The sequence below is a fragment of the Ruditapes philippinarum genome, unplaced genomic scaffold, assembly GCF_026571515.1.
Source record: "Ruditapes philippinarum isolate M1 unplaced genomic scaffold, ASM2657151v2 ctg520_1_1_1_1, whole genome shotgun sequence".
Taxonomy (NCBI): Eukaryota; Metazoa; Mollusca; class Bivalvia; order Venerida; family Veneridae; genus Ruditapes; species Ruditapes philippinarum.
Genome location: NW_026854260.1, coordinates 168,000 through 188,101, shown reverse-complemented (window position 1 = coordinate 188,101; position 20,102 = coordinate 168,000). Strand labels below are relative to the sequence as shown.

Below are 20,102 nucleotides of genomic sequence, written 5' to 3'. Positions count from 1 at the left end.
GGGCTTTATTTATTAGATTTTCTTCTAAATTATTGATTTGTACGGGTATAATACAATAAAAAAAACACACCCCACTGCTTGTGATAGAACGAAATGTTTACCGTCGACAGAATAATGACAACATCGGCTAACGGCTACGTTAGCATCACATGTAGGATGTAATATTTATATAATGACTTGGATAAAACATACGATAAGATGTCATACATTTTCAAATAGATTAAACAGTTTTGAGTATTGTTGATGGTATGATAAAAAGAAATTAGTATGAATAAGCAACAAATTCAATAGTGTAAAAATCAAACTCCTTTTTTCATCGTAAACACATTTTTAGTTCATCTGCACTATACCAAAAACTTAAAGTTGCAAGCATATTTGCTTACCATTTCTAAAAATACCTTTCTGACTAATTGATAATGGTAAAGTTGGATTGCTTATTGAAAAAATTTCGTCTGAAAGGTTTTTGATTTTGATTCGTCACTACCTATTATTCATAAACATATTACTTTTCATTTGACCGATTTTGGTTTAACCGTTCTGATGAAAAATCATCGGCGCATAAAAGATTGACTCGGAAATATTTGGTTTGTTGAGGCGTATTTACAAGGAATAATTAACATATCAGAATTTTACACTATTAAAATCGTAATTAATTTCTTTTTCATGTTTTGCCCATATTAAGGTATACAGTGCTACCAGTACCAGTATTCTGATTATTTTACAAAACTTAAGTTCTAGTTTGAATTTCTTTGAGTATACTTTGATGCATTTAAGTTTTCAAATTAACCCTGCTGTTATAAATTTGTAAACTATATTATAATTATTATTATTATTATTATTCAGAGGAATAATTCGTTATTTCTGAATATTTTAATCTTATTTCTTTTTTAATTAGATGGGACCTATACATTTTGCTGCGCAAAAAGGTCAAACCGAAGTGTTCTATAAGCTTGCAAGTTCAAAAAAGATTGATTTTGATAAATCAGCGATAAATTGTTTAGATCTAGCGATTGATAATAACCACGTGTAAGTGTTGACCTTGCATTGTCATGAATTCTTTTTTCCCATTTGAGCAAAACAATTTAGAACTAGTTACAAATATAACTTAACATAAAGATTTGCTTAAAACTATTGTTTGGGTTTTACTTCATCAAGCTGCTATTGACACCATCGTGTAGCAAAAAATATATGACTTTTAAAATAATGTGTAAAAGTTGAGTTTTGCAAATCACGAATCTTATAAAAATGGCCTTAACATTTTGATCAAAATATGGCTATTTCCAGGGAAACAGTTCTTAGGATCTTTCAAATTGAGAACTCCAAATGGACAAACATGCTGCGATCAAGATCAAAATTAAATGACTCGGATGAGTTTCATGACACACCAATGAGAAAGCTAATCAGACAAATGCCTGGTATGTTTAAAACTTACTTGATAGTTTCTGTCTATTGTTTGCATTATGTATGTTTTAATTTCGATGTTAATATTTAACCACAAATAATATAGAGAGGTTAAGTTTGAATAAACAGTCGTTCTTGAGATCCCCATTCACCGAGTAGTAGACTGATAAAGACAAATGACCAGAAAATCAATAAGTTTATATAACTTACATATAAAACATAACATTTGATTTATAAAACGTACCATAGCTTTATTTACTATGGTTGCTTTGAAACAATACTTTGCAGAACTTTGTGTAATCGTCATCCCGACATGCGAATATTCTGTCTGAACATTACTAAAGTAGTTATGGTAATGTTAATACGTTTTAAAACACAGGGATTTTACCATTTTACAAAACTTGAAAGTTGAATTAAACATTTAGCCCTTAAGTACTTATGTCATTGAGGCAATCTTTCTAATGTATATACATGTTTACGTATTTTTATGATCACGGTTTAGAGGCAGCCAGGAAAGTATTTAATCATTGCACAAAAATGTCGAAGGCTAGCAGCAAGCAATTTGAAGTAACATTCAATTATGAATTTCTTGATGACACTTACCAGCTTGGAACTTGGAGAAAACACATACCTCCAAAGCAACAAGGTAGGAGAAATATAAACAAATAACTTACCTTTTAAAGTAAAAATAAGTTATTTTAAATTATTAGAAAGTTTTGTTTTCAAGACAATTTTGAAATAGAGAAGAAAAGAATCCATAAATAAAGTCCAAAACGGCAATATTGAAAATGTTGCAGACTCGGTTTGATTGAGCATGTTCATGGACTGTACTGTTAAGTGCAAACTAGCGTCCATGCCCCATAGCACCGGCTTAAGCAGAATTCAACATTTAAATACAAAATGGCAAAATTTTGAATTTAGAAACATCAGCAGATATTTTCCTGCCGCAGTTATCACGAACCTTCAATGTGACACTCCCGTGCTATTCAATGAAAGCGGCTTATTGTCCCGCAGTAATAGAAAGCGTGTGCCCGAAACGAGAAAACAATAGGCGGAGCTAAACAATATGAAATTTTGAAAGGGGATCAGAGGTAATGAAGCCTGCATAGTACAGATATGACATCAACAGACAAAGTTAAACAGCAGGCATCATATCCTACGGGTGATTCAATATTATTCAAGTAGGAATATATTTGAACCACCCAAATCGAAAAAGTCAAATAGTTGAAACTAATAAATACCACAAATACAAAAATAATGTCGTGTTGAACGATCTTTAAGGATCGGAAATATAACATCTCTAATTGAATGTACGGATGACTTTTTACAACGCTGATGTGGCGATGGAAACCTTATTTTTTAAAATATAAATACTGTATCATTATTCGGCAAATTTGATTATCGAAATTGCCGTAAAAAATCCTATTTTTTTTATTGTTTCTTAAACTTATGATTGGGTTAACGCCTCACCAGGACATATGTTATATGACAACTTACCAGCTTAACCGGTGAAAGAATAACTGATGTGCACTTTGTGAATCATTTCAGTCACAACGGACACCTAAAAAGATCCTCCAACGATCTGTTAGCTAGCTGGATAGAAATGCTTTTAGTAATTGATAAAATTATTCCTTAAAAACATACAAATAGGTAAAATAATAAAACGGAAGACATTATCGTAAGTTCATGTTGATCATAATTTTAATCAACGGATGTGAAGAAAAAACTGTTATTTTCACTTTTTAAAAAAAATAAAGTTAGTAAGTTTTATTAAAATAGATAAAAGGGCTTTCTCTATGGCCATATACTTTCCAAAACGGTACATCTGTTACCAGCTGGTACGGATCCTGTTGTATGCTACGAATTTCTCCTTTTTTTAGCTAGCGCTGTTGTCTAAATATAAATTGTTCATTATCAAAATGCGATGTCTTATCACAAAATAAAATAATCCTTAAAGTAAATATTGCCTCGGCTTGATTATCTCCATTTATTCACTATTTTCATAAACCATCACATATATTTCATGTATTTATTGCAAAGTTCGATCTATTTAATTCAGAAATATCATATGATTATAGGATTAATTTCATATGATAGAATTTTACAAATTTGGGATTAAAATTTTTAGCAGTGAAATATTTTATTTCTTAAGCTATCAACTTAGATCATCAAATATATGTTCCTTATCATCAACCACATCTTATGTGTAAAAGTTCAAAACTTAAAAAGTCATTTTTTCTGAATAATCTCTCTTTCATCTTAAAAATTTCTCTAAATACATCATCTTTCTATTCTTACTTCTTTATTTCTCAAGAGATCAACGTCAAACATATGTTTCTGATGATCAACCACTTCATATGTGACAATGTTTCTAACTCTAGTACCAATATTGTTATAATAATTTCCGCATTAAATTAGATTTGTCCTTAAAAAAACTGCTAAAAACTACTTTATTTCTTTAGGTACCTACTCCAAAATTTAAATTAAGTTCCTTACAATCACCCAAATGATTGTGGCAAGAGTCATATCTCTAGCACATATTTTGTTTCAGAATTATCCCTCCTTGGACTCAAAATCATTTTCAGTTACTTTTGAAGGTTACTGCTTCAAGCTTTAAATATATGATACTTATTATCACCCACATGGTGTGTGTTAAGATTCATAGCTCAAAACACAAGAATTACCCCCTTGAACGGACGATTTATCCTTGTAACTAAAACTTCGTATTTTCTTAAGTTATATACTTCAATATCTTGAAAAAGGTGAGTCATCTGAAGCATTAAAATCTGCAAAATTACATGAAAATTCAGATATGTGTTCCTTATTATCATTCACACTGCATGTGACAAGATTCAAAACTGTAGCATGAATTTGTTGAAAAAATATTTCCCCCATTAAACATTCTATTGCTCTCGTCTCTTGCTTTTAACTTCAAATCTAAGTTTCATATCGACTCCCATGTAATGATGAAATGATAATGTCTTTAATATTAGCATCAACATTTTCAATTTTTTCAAATTATCTTCCCTTTAATTCTTTTTTTCTGTAAACTCTTTAATTTTTAGGGATGTAACTTCAAAAATATATGTTTGTTATACCTTGTCATATTTGAAAAAGATTTATAATACTAGCTTCTGTTTTTCCAGAATTATCGCTATTTTATTTTTGAACTTGACATTTATTATTGTTCGTTGTAATTATTCACATTGTGCATGGCACATTTATAACTTTAGCATCCTTATTGCAAGTGTTGCTTCATCTTTGAATTTTTATTTTACTTGAACAACCTTATATACATTTTCCACTTATCATTTTTGCTACTGAAGGGATTAACTTCAAATTTCAAATTGAATTTGTGAACTTTTACTTTATAACATACAGATATAGAGGATATTTGTTTAGTTCAGTGTAAGATCGAAATATATTTCACCGAGTGAGCACCAAATGGTATATTTCACGAGTGGCGCAGCCACGAGTGAAATATGAACTTTTGGTGTTCACAAGGTGAAATATATTTCGATCTTACACTAAACTAAACAAATTTTCTTTTTATTATATGCAAAGAAACGTTTTAAAAAGACATTAAACCTAATACTGAATGAAAAGCGCGCCAAATAATAATACAACGTGACGTCATTTACGACGTCACGTCATTAAGTTGGTACCCAGTACTGTGCACGCTGGTATTTCACTGAAACAACGTAAGGGGCTTAAATTCAAAACAGTGAAATTATCAAAGTGGTAATTTCACTGTTTCAAACAGTGAAATTACCAGTTTTAAGTCACTGATATATTTCTATAAACCACCGAAAAGCATGTAATAAATCTGTTTAAATCTTATTGACATGATCACATGCATATTATGCGGGCAAACATATTGAACATTTCAGTGCTAACTTGAGGTCGTTGCAGAAATTCATTTTTATCGTAGTTAATTTTTTTCAAAGTTTTACTTCTTTTTATGCGTCCAGTGTTTAATAAGTTCAGCGTTTTAAACTTTTCTATAATTTATGTACAATTCTTATAATAGGCTAAGTTAGAGATCAACATGATCTAATTTATTGTAGAGAAAATACATAAATATACCTTGGATATCAATATGTTTACAACAACAAGGCATACCGTTGTATTTAAAATATGTTTTACTAGTTAAACTGAATTATACGAATAAATTAAATCAAAATACAGCAGACATCAGTTGATGATGAGCAATATATCTGACAACATTTTCAGTTTAAAATTCCTTTTATAATTATAAGAAACGATCTTATTAATATTTGCCTTCCCGAGTCATCCAGACAAACAATATGTATAAAGACAATCGCACAAACTTTGAATTTACATTACACTCAAAATCAGACGAAATTAAAATGGATAGTATTATGGAAGATATTATATATGAAGGATTGAAAATGATCACTTAGAAATTGTCATTAATACAATGAAATAGGACATTTGATGAAAATATCTATTGATGGTAGAAAGAGACATTTACAAAGAATGAGTGGAATCGATTCATTTCAAAGTAATTTAGACACAGATTACATTTAGCAATTAAACATCGAAAACATGTTTTTGAAGAATTACTACTGTCCTTGAGTTAATTAAGTTTTAATAACATACAACATAATCAATTAGATCATTTAGCAAAATCCCTATAAAAATTCCCAATGTGAAGTTAGAAATACTTATAGATTAAAACATCTTTAACACTGATTATTTCATATCCATATCCCCAGGTATATACTTAGTAATTGAACCATCCGTCCGACCGTCTGTCCGCACAAGGTTAACATTAAGCGGCAAGTTGGAGTTTTCTAAGATTCTACATGTACCATTAAACGCTTGCTAATATGGACAAGTAAAACTAAAGCTTCCATTTCTTCAAATTAATTGCCCTTTTCAGCATATCAAATATGGATGTGGTTAACTTTACCCAGCAAGTAAGATATGTCTCCTAATGACTCAATTATTTACTAATCAATACAAAGTACACATTGTTGACAAGTTATATAGCTATGAAATCCATATTTGGCATTTATTTCCCTTTATATCACTTTGAAAATAGGGCCTTTTATGGTTAACCTATTCCAGCAAGTGGGATTTATTTTAACTTTCTCCTAATTTCTTCATTTTATTTTAAGATATCTTTCATATGTGGAAGGTACAAACATTGCTGGTTATATAACATGGAATTAAATCAACAAAGACCGTGGTAAACATTTTGCTCAATATCTTAAATATATTAATCGGACAGGAAATTGCTTACAGGTGAGATATCAGGCGCATATTATCAAAACTCTTTCAGTTGTATACAAACAAAATTGCTAGCATACAATTATGAAGTAATTGTTAGTACTGTGTTGTAAAAAATGTGAAATATCATTTTATTACAATAAAATGAAATAAAAATATACAGTTTCTGTGTTTTTTAATTATACAATTTATATCTAATTCAGCTACAAAGAAAGATGACTCGAAGCATTCCAAAGATTCGGAAGCGAAACAGAGCAGTATGTCCTTAAAATGTCAACTTAACAATATTGTCTAACGGAGTCAAACTTAACACTAGCCAGAAATTATATTACGCCGAAGTTTATCGGGTTTAATTTCTCGCATCCTCAATATTCTGATAGCATGTTATCTTTATCCGCCGACATATTGACAAAAAATAGTCATGTAAAAAATCAAGAATGTATTTGAATTTAATTTCTTTTGTAAAGAAGATGTCATTACTTCTAGTTTGAATATCACTAATGCCTTGACACAACTTTTTCCTTTCTTGTTAGTAGTTTGCGTTGAATGCATTTATTAAGGATATTCATCCTAGAAAGAAAAGAAATATAAAGATCGAATTTAATATGTTTCATGCAATTTATTAGGAAATTAATGTACGCCGATTTGGTGGTAAATTCTTCACCCAGACGAAATAAAATAAAAATTACAACCATTTAATTTATATCTAATTCATCTACAAAGAAAGATGACTTGAATCATTCCAAAGATTCGGAAACGAAACAGATCGGCAGAAGTTACAAATGCATTGACAAAACTATTCCCTTTCTTGTCAGTATTTTACGTTGAATGCCATTTGTGTTCTGGATACAGCGTACATGTACCCCGGCGTCGACATGTAACTGAAATTGAGAAAATATCTATTTCATTAACACTTTCCGACAGCCGAAAAGAATTAGTGTTATTGTATATTTTTTTTTTAAAGAAAATGCATTTCTAAACCTACGTTCTTTCTCATTGTAATGGGAAATTTATTATATCGGTCTTTTTTTCTGTAAATATAAATTGTGATTGTGCGTACACACTCAAAAACAAATCTAGTTTTTTTTAACTGCGTATACGTTCTCCGAAGCAGTCTGTGCTTTATTGTTAAAGAACGCGCGGACCAAAAGATCAAATCTTGTTTTTACCCATAGAAAAGAAATGTTTAAAATGTACATCCTAGAAAAGAGATAAATATCGAATTCAATATGTTTCATACAATTTATTAGCAAACAAATGTGGTAAATTCTTCACCCAGACAACTTAAGGAACGATATGGACATCATGACACATAACTATGTAGTCAAAAGGCTTTTTTTCTGAGTATTGTTACAAAACACATCTAAACGTCTAAACGCAAGTATGAATGTCATTGAGGAAAATGGTTCAAAACTTTAAATGATTTGAAGCACAACATGAACAAAGAAGGAGCTGAACAGATCATTCAAAGTATCATTCAGATATTAATTTTTGAGTGAGATAAAAATAAGATTTATAACAAGCAAATAACACGATAACGTCTCATCATAATTATATTTTCGTTCCTGTTGTACTGGCAACTGTATGTATCAATCCGCTTCCGCGTAGCGGAAGGGGATTATAGGAATGGCCTCCGTCTGTCAGTCCGTTCGTCTGTTCGTAACACTTTCGTGTCCGCTCCATTACTTTTAAACCACTAAGTTGTTTTAAATAACTTGGCACAAGTGATCACCATAATGAGACGATGTTCATTTCGTGCCCGCTCCATAACTTTTAACCGCTGAAAAGTTTTTTTAAATAATTTGGCATAAGATCTCACTATTATGAGGCGATGTGCAAAGCGCAATAATTGAATTGCTACACCCAAGGTCAAGGTCACACTTACAGGTCACATGTTAGAAAGTATTCATTTTGTGTCTGTCCATCACATTTACTACATTAACTGATTCAATGATTTTAAGATAACTTGACAAAAAAGATCACCATTTTGAAACCATTCCAGAGCACAATAATCAAGTCACAACCCCGAAGATCAGGTCACACTCAAAGGTCCAATGTAAAAACATCTATTTTTCATGTTCGCTCTATAACTTATTGACAATTCAAAGGTTTTACAATAACTTGACACAAATGATCCCCAACATGACACAATCTACGGAGCTCAATATCCAGGTTGCTACCCCAAAGGACAAGGTTTTATGGAAGACTTTTGATAACTTGGCACAAATTATCACAAACATGAGACTACTAATATGTGCTGATGATATGCATGGCACAACATCAAGGTCATGGTGGTAAAAGGTCAATATGTACACATTCATGTTCAGTGCGGACGGGGATTTAGCTGTCCTTCAGACTGCCTTGTTTAAATGGTAAATTGAATTGTAAAAGTATAACTGAAGTAAGAAAAGTTTTGAATTAAGTTGTTTCTTTGGTACGTGTTAATGTTTCACAAAATTTTAGTTTTATTTTAATTTATTTTTCATGTGCTGTATTAGAGTTTTATCATTACTGAATAGTGTTTTTTTTACATAATCAGTTAAAAGAATGAATATAGACATAAACTGATGGTCCTGCTAGTGAATAATAAGATCATATAAATTGTGGATCATATACACTATGACACATTAAAATGATATTAATAGAAGGGTGGTCTTAAATTCAGAGTGGTCTAAATTTGGGTTTCTTCTGTGCTGCACTTGACAATATTTTAAGTGACATGTAGGAGATAAGACGCAAAAGATGCCTTGCTTGGAAACTCCTTGTTGTAAAGTGGTTTCCTTTGTAAATTTCCTAGAGGAGTGACTTCAAATGTCACTTTCATTCCCTGCATCATATAACACATTTACCACATTTATGTTGTTTTTTGCCCTCATATTTATCTTTGTGGTCGGTAAGATCTTCTTTGTCAGAGAAAGCTAAGTCACATTTGTCACATCTAAATTTCTATGTTTGGATTTTATTATGTGTTTTGTTTTCAAGTCATGTGAAGCATTGAACTATTTTCCACAATGACATTCATATATGCATTCACGTATGACGCGCGTCTTATAGGTTAAGTAATTATACTCTGAAAAAGCCACTTGTCTATATAAGTAATATTTTTAAGGTCTTTCTTGCCGATGTCGCCGAATGTGTTGTCTGAGAGATGATTTGTCTTGATTTATTGTTGAGAATATTCGCAGTATCATAATGTATATCATTTGTTAATACTGCGTTTTAAGACATTTTTGTACAAATGAAAGAAAGAACAAAGATTGTAAATGTATTTTGAAATACTTGAAATAGATACTACAATGAATTAATTTCCAAATGTCTGAACATTATTTCAAAGATATTTTCACAATTTCCTAACATTTCAACGCCAGTTGTACACCGAATTCAAAAATGCTGACAAAACGGGAAGCGTTGTGTCAAGGCATTTTACATTTTAAAACTAAAAGCGAAAACATCTTCTTTGCAAACGAAATTAAATTCAAATCTTTTTTATGTTTTTATAATGATTCTATTTTCTTCCAAATGCCAGCTTGATAATGTGTTTGCGCTATCTGATCTTTGAGTATGCGTCCATCGTACAACCTTGATGATATAAAATACATTTACAGCTTGCTGATGGCCCTTGATAAAAGAAATCTGTCTTTTATAAGAATGTTTGTTACATCTAAGAATATGATTAACAAGTTATAAGTAGTTCCAACTTTCTTCCATTTGTTAATACGAAATTAAGCGAACAGGAAGGTGCGTACGGCCCAGATCATCAAAATTATTCCGAGCGTATACCGTCAGTATTTTAAAATGTTGAGTTGTGTATTGTTCTAGAAAAGTAGAGCACACTTTTATTTCAATAGAATATGAATATGCATTTTCGTTTTATTTAAATAGGATATGAATAAACTTAACGTTTCTCGTACTGATAATTGCCCCCAATTTATTTATATCTTTTTTCAGCTGCCAATCAAGTTGACCCGAAACAATCTCAAGATAAGGAATCAAACCTGAGCAGTATGTTTTTACTTATAACTGATTACTTTCACTTCCCTTCATAAAGGTTTAACATAGAATAACATAATATTACCTTATTGATGTAATATACTTGTACCGGATTTTTTCGGCTTTGATTTCTGTATTTAGGTAGGGTTTTTTTGTTGTTGTTGTTTAAATAAAATTATGAATGAAAACAGTTTAACAACCCATCAATATCCATTGGAATCAATAGCTATCTGCTGGCTATCAGAATTGTTGCCCTAATTACAGACCAATTAATTTTAACGATGCTGGTTATATAACTTGGAATTCAAGTGCCAAGGTTTGAGTAAACAATTTAAGTAAACATATTGCTTAGTAATTAATGCTTATTTATACTTTGGTAATTAATGCTTAATTACACTAATGGGACAGAAAACTGCATACAGATGAGAGACCAGGCGCATATCACCAATACTTTTTCAGGCATATACAATCAAAATCTTGAATGTTGTTATTAAAAAATGAAATATCATTTTTTTTTCAAATGAAATGAAATATTAATATACAGTTTCTGCTTTAAACATGAAATGAAAATTACAACCATTTAGTTTATATCTAATTCAGCTATAAAGAAAGATGACTCGAATCATTCCAGAGATTCGGAAACGAAACAGAGCAGAATGTATCTTACAATGTCTAGTTAACAATATTGTCTAATGGAATAAAAGTCATGATGTTAAGCCGAATTTTATCGGTTTTAATTTCTCGCATCTTTAATGTTCTTATAGCAAGTATACTTTGTCAACTTGTATATTGAAGAAAATAGACATGTAAAAAGCTAGAATTAATTTGAATTTAATTTCTTTTGTATAAAGATGTCCGTACTTCTAGTTTGAAAATGTCTTGAGGAAACTCTTCCCTTTCTGATCAGTATTTTGAAATTTGTTAATAGAAGAGTGGTCTTAAATTCAGAGTGGTCTTAGTTAGGGTCTCGTCTGTGCTTCACTTGACAGGATTTTAAGTGACATGTAGGAGATAAGACGCAATATATGCCTTGCGTGGAAACTCTTTTTCGTAAAGTTGTTTCCTTTATAAATTTCTGAGAGGAGTGTCTTCAAAGGTCACTTTCATTCCCTGCATCATATAACACATTTACCACATTTATGTTGTTTTTTGTCCTCATATTTATCTTGGTGGTCGGTAAGATCTTCTTTGTCAGAGAAAGCTAAGCCACATTTGTCACATCTAAATTTCTATGTTTGGATTTTATTATGTGTTTTGTTTTCAAATCATATGAAGCCTTGAACGATTTTCCACAATGGCATTCATTTCTTTTGAAATGCTGACAAAACGGGAAGCGTTCTGTCAAGGCATTTTAAATTTTAAAACTAAAATTGACAAAAATCTTCATTGCAAACGAAAGTAAATTCAAATATTTCCTGTTTGTTTTTATCATGATTCGATGTTCTTCCAAAGCCGGTCGATAAAGTGTTCGCGCTATCTGATCTTTGAGGATGCGTCCATCGTATCACCTTGATAATATGAAATACCTTTACAGATCAACAATCAGTCTTTTATAGCAATGTTTGTTACAACCAAGACATAATTATAATTAACAATTTTAAGTAGTTCCAATTTTCTTCTATTTGTGTATACAAATCTAAGCGAACAGGAAAGATGCATACGGCCCCATATCATCAAAATTATTCCGAGCGTATACTGTCAGTATTTTAAAATGTTGAGTTGTGTATTGTTATTGAAAAGTAGAACATAGAGGATATTCAAGTTTTTTCTATAAATACATGATTTATTTTCATCAAGTAGTATGAAAATAAATATTTCATGAGTGGCGGTAGCCACGAGTGAAAGATGGTAATTTTCATGCCACAAGATGAAAATAAATCATGTGCGATAAAATTTGAAAGACTTTGCCTTAAATTTTGTGTACTGGCAGAATTTAAAAGAAAGTAGTCCGTCAAGACACCAGTTAAAATACGGAAAATATGTTTCACTGCAGTGAAAAATAAATTTTTACAGTGAAAATACGGAAAATGATAATACGCATTTTATTTCATCAATATTTCTCAATATTTCATTTATAAGTATATAATAAACAGTTTTATTTCAATAAAATATGAATATGATTTGTTTGTTTTATTTAAATAGGATGTGAATAATCTTAACGTTTTTCGAACTGAATATTGTCCCAATTTATATATATCTTTTTCAGCTGCCAGTCTAGTTGAACCGAAAGATTCTCAGAATAAGGAAACAAACCAGAGCAGTATGTTTTAACTTACTTATTACTTTCATTTCTCTTCATAAAGGTTTAACATAGAATAACATAACATTACTTTATTAATATGTTATACCGATTTTTTCCGGCTTTGATTGCTGACCAGTTAATTATACCGATGCTGCTTATATAACATGGAATTAAATTACCAAAGACTTTGGTAAACATTTTTAGTAAATAATTCTGCTTAGAATCTTAATCATAGTAATGAGACTGGGAAACAGGAATTTGATTACAGATTTGAAACAATGCGCATATCATCAACATTTTTTCAGGCGTTTACAAACAAAACATGGGAATTTTTGATTAAAAGTAAAATATCATTTAATTCAAATGAAATGAAATATAAAGGATGTTTTAAAAATTAAATGAAAATTACAACCATAAAATTTATATCTAATTCAGCTACACAGAAAGATGACTCGAAGCATTTCAAAGATTCGGAAACGAAACAGATCAGTATGTATCTTAAAATGACTAGTTACAGAGACAAAGACATGATGTAACGCCGAAGTTTATCGGTTTTAATTTCTCGCATCCTCATTGTTCTGATAGCAAGAATACTTTGTCAATCGGTATATTGAAGAAAATAGTCATAAAAAACAAAAATAATTTGAATTTAATTATGTCTCCCAAAATGTTTGGGTGACATATTGTTTTTGCCTTCGCCGTCTATCCGTCCGTCTGTCCGTTCAAACCCAGAGGTACTTGTGTGACTTGGAGAATAATAGGTTCAATATTAAATTCTCTTTGATCCTTTTCATTCTGTGTTCACTTGTTTGTCTTTTTTAAGCCTTGTGTGACTAAAATGACTAAAAAGATCAAAGGAAAAGTGAAATAAGAACCATTTCGTAAGTACTTCCGTCCGGTTGTCCGTCCGTCCGCATTTAGCTTGTCCGCCTTTCACAGGTCAAACTACTAGTGGAATTTTAACCTAATTTCATAGGAGTGATCAGTATTATCCCTAGTTGTGCACATCACCAGCACGTTCTGCTTCGCTGCACAGAATGGCCACCAGAGCTAAAAATAGAAAAATCTTGTCCGGCCTTCACAGGTGAGATTTTAACCAAACTTCACAGGTGTGATATGTACCATCCCTAGTTGTGCACATCACAGGCGCGTTGCGCTACACAAAATGGGCACCAGAGCTAAACATACAAAAATCTCCGGCCTTCATAGGTCAAACTACTTGTGGGATTTAAACCAAACTGTGATCAGTGAAAAGTGATCAGTACCATCCCTAGCTGTGCACATTACCGGCACGTTTCGCTTCGCTGCACAAAATGGCCACCGGAGCTAAAATAGGAAAATCTTGTCAAGCCTTCACAGGTCAAACTACTGGTGGGATTTCAGACAAACTTTACAGGAGAGATCAGTACCATCCCAAGTTGGGCAAATCACCGGCACGTTGCGCTACACTGCACAAAATGGCCACCAGAGCTAAAAATTCAAAAATCCTGTCTGGCCTTCACAGGTCAAAGTACTGGTGGGATTTTTACAAAACTTTACAGGAATGATCAGTACCATCCCTAGTTTTGCACATCACCGGCACGTTGCACTACACTACACAAAATGGCCACCAGAGCTTAATATAGAAAAAAAGGTCTCCGGCCTCCACAGGTCAAACTACTGGTGGGATTTCAACCAAGCTTTACAGGAGTGATCAGTACCATCCGTAGTTGTGCACATCACCGGCATGTGCAGCTTCGCTGCACAAAATGGCCGCCAGAGCTAAAAATAGGAAAATCTTGTCTGGCCTTCACAGGTCAAACTACGGATGGGGTTTCAGCCAAACTTAACAGGAGTGATCAGTACCATCCTTAGTTGTGTACATCTACGGCACGTTCCGTTTCGCTGCACAAAATGGCCACCAGAGCTAAAAATAGAAAAATCTTATCTGGCCTTCACAGGTCAAACTACTGGTGGGATTTCAGCCAAACTTTACAGGAGTGATCAGTACAATCCTTAGTTGTGCACATCACCGGCATGGTAAGCTTCGCTGCACAAAATGGCCACCAGAGCTAAAAATAGAAAAATCTTGTCTGGCCTTCACAGGTCAAACTACTGGTGTGATTTCAGCTAAACATTACAGGAGTGATCAGTACCATCCCCAGTTGTGTACATCACGGGCATGTTTAGCTTCGCTGCATAAAAATGGCCACAAAAGCTTAAAATAGAATGATTTTCCACAATGATTTTCCACAATGACATTCATATATGCATTTGGAAGTATGACGCTTCGTTAATGTTAAGTAATTATATTCTGAAAAAAGCCACTTGCCTATACAGGTAATATATGTAAGGGCTATCTTGCCCATGTCGCCCATTGTATTGCCTGAGAGATGATGATTCAATGGACACAATGAATCTGAATATATTCATTTCTAATAGGATATAAATTTGAGTACATAGATAATCTTTTTGAAATGAAGATTACATAAACCCATGATCAGGAAAGTGTTACAAAAATTAGTAAAAAAATATGAAAATTAGGATGTTAAGATTTTAACAGTATGGTTCTTAAATTTTAAAATCAGCAATTTTTTATCACAATATTTGAATCTTATCATTGTATTCTTTTTGACTTCCTGTGCTGCCCTCTTTATTCAACTTTGAATTACAGACTGCTTTTACGAAACTGTACGCAGTAGCAATAGCACAAAATGTGTACACAGTGTCTAGGTTTATTGTTGAGAATATATGCAGTACCATAATGTATATATTCTATTAAAAGCGCAATTTTAGAAATTTTGTACGATGAAAAAAAACCACACAAAAAACAAAGGTTGAAAATGTATTTTTGAAATATCTGAAATAGAAACTACAATGAATTAACTTTCAATCGTCTGAAACATTAAATTTATAGATATTTTCACAATGTCTGTAACATTTTAACGCCAGGTGTACACAGAAACCAAAACTCCAAAACACATCCAACGCAAAATGCTGACAAAACGGGAAGAGTTGTAACAAAGCATTTTAAATGTTAAAACTTAAATGAAAATATCTTCTTTGCAAACGAAATAAAATTCTTTTTTTTCCTTTTTATCATGATTAGATTTTCCTCCAAATGCCAGTTGATAAATTGTTCGTGCTATCTGATCTTTGAGGATCGCCTCCTTAATATAGAATACATTTACAGCTTGCTGATGGCCCTTGATCAACAATCAGTCTTTTATAGCAATGTTTGTTAAACCTAAGACATATAATTAACAATGTTTAAGTAGTTCTAATTTCCATCAAGTTGATTATACGAAACTATGCGAGAAAGAAAGATGTATACGACCCCATCAAAATTATTCCGAGGGTATACTTTCAGTATTTTAAAATGTTGAGTGGTGTGTGTTGTTATTGAAAAGAAGAACACAATTGTATTTCAATAGAATATGAATAAGCATTTTCTGTTTAATTTCAATAGGATAATATGAATAAACTTCACGTTTCTTGAACTTATCATTGCCCCCAATTTATTGATATCTTTTTTTCAGCTGACAACAAAGTTAACCCGAAACAATCTCAAGATAAGGAAACAAACCAGAGCAGTATGTATTTACTTACTTATTACTTTCATTTCCCTTCATAAAATTTTGATATAGAATAGCATAACATTACCATATTAATATGTTTTACCAAATTTTGTCGGCTTTGATATTGTATTTAGTGGTTTCTTTTGTTGTTGCTGTTATTGTTGTTGTTAATTTTAAAAAAAATAAAACTATGAATAAAAACAGTTCAACAACCCATCAATATCTGTTAGAATCAATAGCTAATTGATGACTTTCAGAATTGTCGCCTTACTTACAGACCAGATGCTGGTTATAGAACATGAAATTAAATTACATAAGAGTTTGGACACATTTCTGCTTAGTACCTTAATTATACAAATGTGACAGGAAACTGCTTACAGATAAGAGACCAGGCGCATATCATCAACACTTTTTCAGGCATATAAAACAAATGAATGTTGTTATTAGAAATTGAAATATTATTTGATTCAAATGAAATGAAATATGAATATACAGTTTCTGCTTTAAAAATGAAATGAAATTTACAATCATTTAGTTTATATCTAATTCAGCTACAAAGAAAGATGACTCGAAGAATTCCAAAGATTCGGAAACGAAACATAGCTGTATGTAGCTTACAATGACTACTTAACAAAGTCTAACGGAGTCAAGGTCATGATGTTACGCATCATCAATGTTCTGATACCAAGTATACTTTGTCAACCGGTATTTTGATGAAAAAAGTCTTGTGGAAACAACACGAATTAATTTAAATTTTATTTCTTTTATAAAGAAGATGTTCTTACTTCTAGTTTGAATATTACAAATGCCTTGACACATCTCTTCCCTTTCTGGTCAGTATTTTGCGTTGAATGCAAATGTTAGACATGTACATCCCAGAAAGAAAAGAAATATAAAGATCGATTTTAATATGGTTCATACAATTTATCTGGTTAAACAGTAAAAATGAATTAATATTGACAATAACTGATGGTCCTTATAGTGAATAAGCGGATCATGTTAATTGTGGATCATGTAACCAATGAAATATCAAAATATGATATTAATAGAACGGGGGTCTTAATTCCAGAGTGATCGTAATTAGGATTTTTCATTGACATAAAGGAGATAAGACCCAATACACGCCTTGCTTGGAAACTCCTTCCCGTAAAGTCATTTCCTTTAGAAATTTCTGAAACGAGTGTCTTTAAATGGCACTCTTATTCCCTGCGTCATTTAACACATTTATCTTGTTTTTTGTCCTCATGTATATCTTGCTGGTCTTTATCAGAGAAAGCTAAACCAAGCTTGTCACATCTGAATTTCTATGTTTGGCTTTTTTCTTTGTTTTGGTTTTTTGTTGTTGTTGTTATTTTCTTAATCATGTGAAACCTTGAACAATTTTCCTCAACGAATTTCACAATGACATTCATATATGCATTCAGAAGTATGACACTTCGTATATGTTTAGTAATCATAATCTGAACAAAGCCACTTGTCTATATAGGTATTATATGTTAGGCCTATCTTGCTGATGTCGCCCTTCATGCTGTCTTAGAGATGAAGATCCAATAGAGAAGAATTCACAAGGAAATCTGGATACATTCATTTCTATTGAGATATTAATTTGACAACAAAGGTTATTATTTCAGAATGAGGATTAAAAAACTATGATTAGGATAGTGTTAAAAAATGAGTTAAAAAATATGTGACATATGTTAAACTCCGGTCTTTTGTAGGATGTTAAGATTTATACAGTTTAAAAGGAGCAAACTTTTATCACAAGATTTGAATCTTGCTATTTTTCCTTTTTGGTTTCCCATGTTACTCATTTCATTCCACTTTGAATTACAGACTGCTTTTAAGAAACTGTACACAGTAGATATAGCACGCAGTGTATTCTATTTTTGAGATTATACGCAGTATCATAATGTCTTTTTTCTGTAAATATTGCGTTTTAAGACATTTTTGTACACTTTAAAAACAACAAAGATTGAAAATGTATATTTGAAATAAATGAAATAGACTACAATTAATTAATTTCCAATCGTCTTAAACATTTATTTGAATCGATATTTTCCCAATTTCTGTAACATTTGAACGTCAGGTGTACGCAAAAACCAAAATTCCAATTCACATTCAACGCGTAAATTCTGACAAAAATGGGAAGAGTTGTGTCAAGCATTTGAATTTCAAAACTAAAAGTGGAAACACCTTCATTTGCAAACGAAATTGAATTCAAATCTGTTTTATGTTTTTTTATCATAATTCAATTTTCTTCAAAATGCCGGTGGGTGTAGTGTTTGCGCTTTGAGTTCAAACTTTGAGGATGCGCGCGCATCGTTCTACCTCCTTGTTTATGGTCAAGATTGTGGCCTTGATTGAAAATGATTAGTCTTTTAATCTTTAATTGCAATGCTTGTTATACCAAAGACATATAATAAACACATTTTCTTCCATTGGTTTATACGAAACTAAGAGAACATGAAAGATGCATACCACTGCATAACATCAACATTATTCCGAGCGTATACAGTCAAAATTTAAGAAAGTTGAGTGATGTGTTGTTATTGAAAAGTTTTTTTTTTCAATAGAATTTGAATATACATTTTCTTATGTTTTTTATAAATATGATGTGAATAAAGTTCACGTTTCTCTAAATGATAATCGCCCTCATTTTATTAATATCTTTTTTTCAGCTGCTAGGAAAGTTGACCCGAAACATTCTAAAGATTCGGAAACAAAACAGAGCAGTATGTTTTAATTACTTATTACTTACACTTCACTTCATAAAAGTTTATTATAGAATAACATAATACTGCCTTGTGTATATGTTACACCAAGTTTCGTCGATTTTGACTTCTGTATTTTTTTGTTTTGTTTTTGTTGTTGTTTTGAAATTAAATACAGTTATGATATGTTGTGTACATTTGTGTACTATTATATCAAATATATCTATCAAACATTATAACATTGGAGCCGGTACTTAAAGATTACGTTATGTTATTACCTTCAGCCATAAGAGTTCAAATATACTAATGCTATGAGCGTCATTATGCAATAATGTAAAGCTAAGTTGAAGTGACATTATGCTCACTTTTTGCATTGTCTAGATGGGCTAAATTGACTAAATAATTTTTAAGATTGACTTTGACCAACAGTTGGTATTGGAAAATGTTTAGGATAAAATATAAATCTGCCTTAAATATAAAAAGACTGCCCCAACCTTTTATATAACTTCCGCTGGATATATATAGACATTTTCTTGGGTTGTGTATACCTTCCATGCAAAGCATATGATAAAATTGGAAGAAAATATGGCAATATGATACCTTATTTTGACTTTCACCTGTTTACTCACTATACACCCTTGGCTGGGCATAATGTCACTTTAGTGCTTATTTTCAAACCTTTCCGAAATGTTTAAAAGTCTTTATTTGGTACATTTATGCACAGGAAAAACGATTTAATTTCAAGTGATGTCCATTTCAAAATGTTTTTTATAGGTAAACCATACACCGAGAATACAAACATTATCAAAGAAAACCACCCCCTGATGATAATGGTAAGCAATTGCGCTTATTATTGGTTTTAGAATTGTTTTCCAGTTTTTAATGATTTTATAGTTGAAGAAATTCTAAGTGTATTTTTTTAATATTTTTAAAGATATGTACGGA

The 20,102-nt window shown here is 31.4% G+C and overlaps 1 protein-coding gene across 1 annotated transcript in view; it reads left to right on the top strand.

Annotated features, from left to right (window-relative positions):
* The window catches only part of LOC132739556 (transient receptor potential cation channel subfamily A member 1 homolog), a 60,479-nt gene that overhangs the window by 447 nt on the left and 39,930 nt on the right, over nucleotides 1-20,102 (top strand). Inside the window, exons 2-10 of the mRNA XM_060727267.1 lie at nucleotides 896-1,026; nucleotides 1,285-1,415; nucleotides 1,904-2,047; nucleotides 6,861-6,914; nucleotides 10,606-10,659; nucleotides 12,854-12,907; nucleotides 13,325-13,378; nucleotides 16,408-16,461; nucleotides 19,932-19,990. Coding sequence (XP_060583250.1) covers nucleotides 896-1,026; nucleotides 1,285-1,415; nucleotides 1,904-2,047; nucleotides 6,861-6,914; nucleotides 10,606-10,659; nucleotides 12,854-12,907; nucleotides 13,325-13,378; nucleotides 16,408-16,461; nucleotides 19,932-19,990 — 735 coding nt within the window. The remainder of the gene's footprint in view (nucleotides 1-895; nucleotides 1,027-1,284; nucleotides 1,416-1,903; nucleotides 2,048-6,860; nucleotides 6,915-10,605; nucleotides 10,660-12,853; nucleotides 12,908-13,324; nucleotides 13,379-16,407; nucleotides 16,462-19,931; nucleotides 19,991-20,102) is intronic.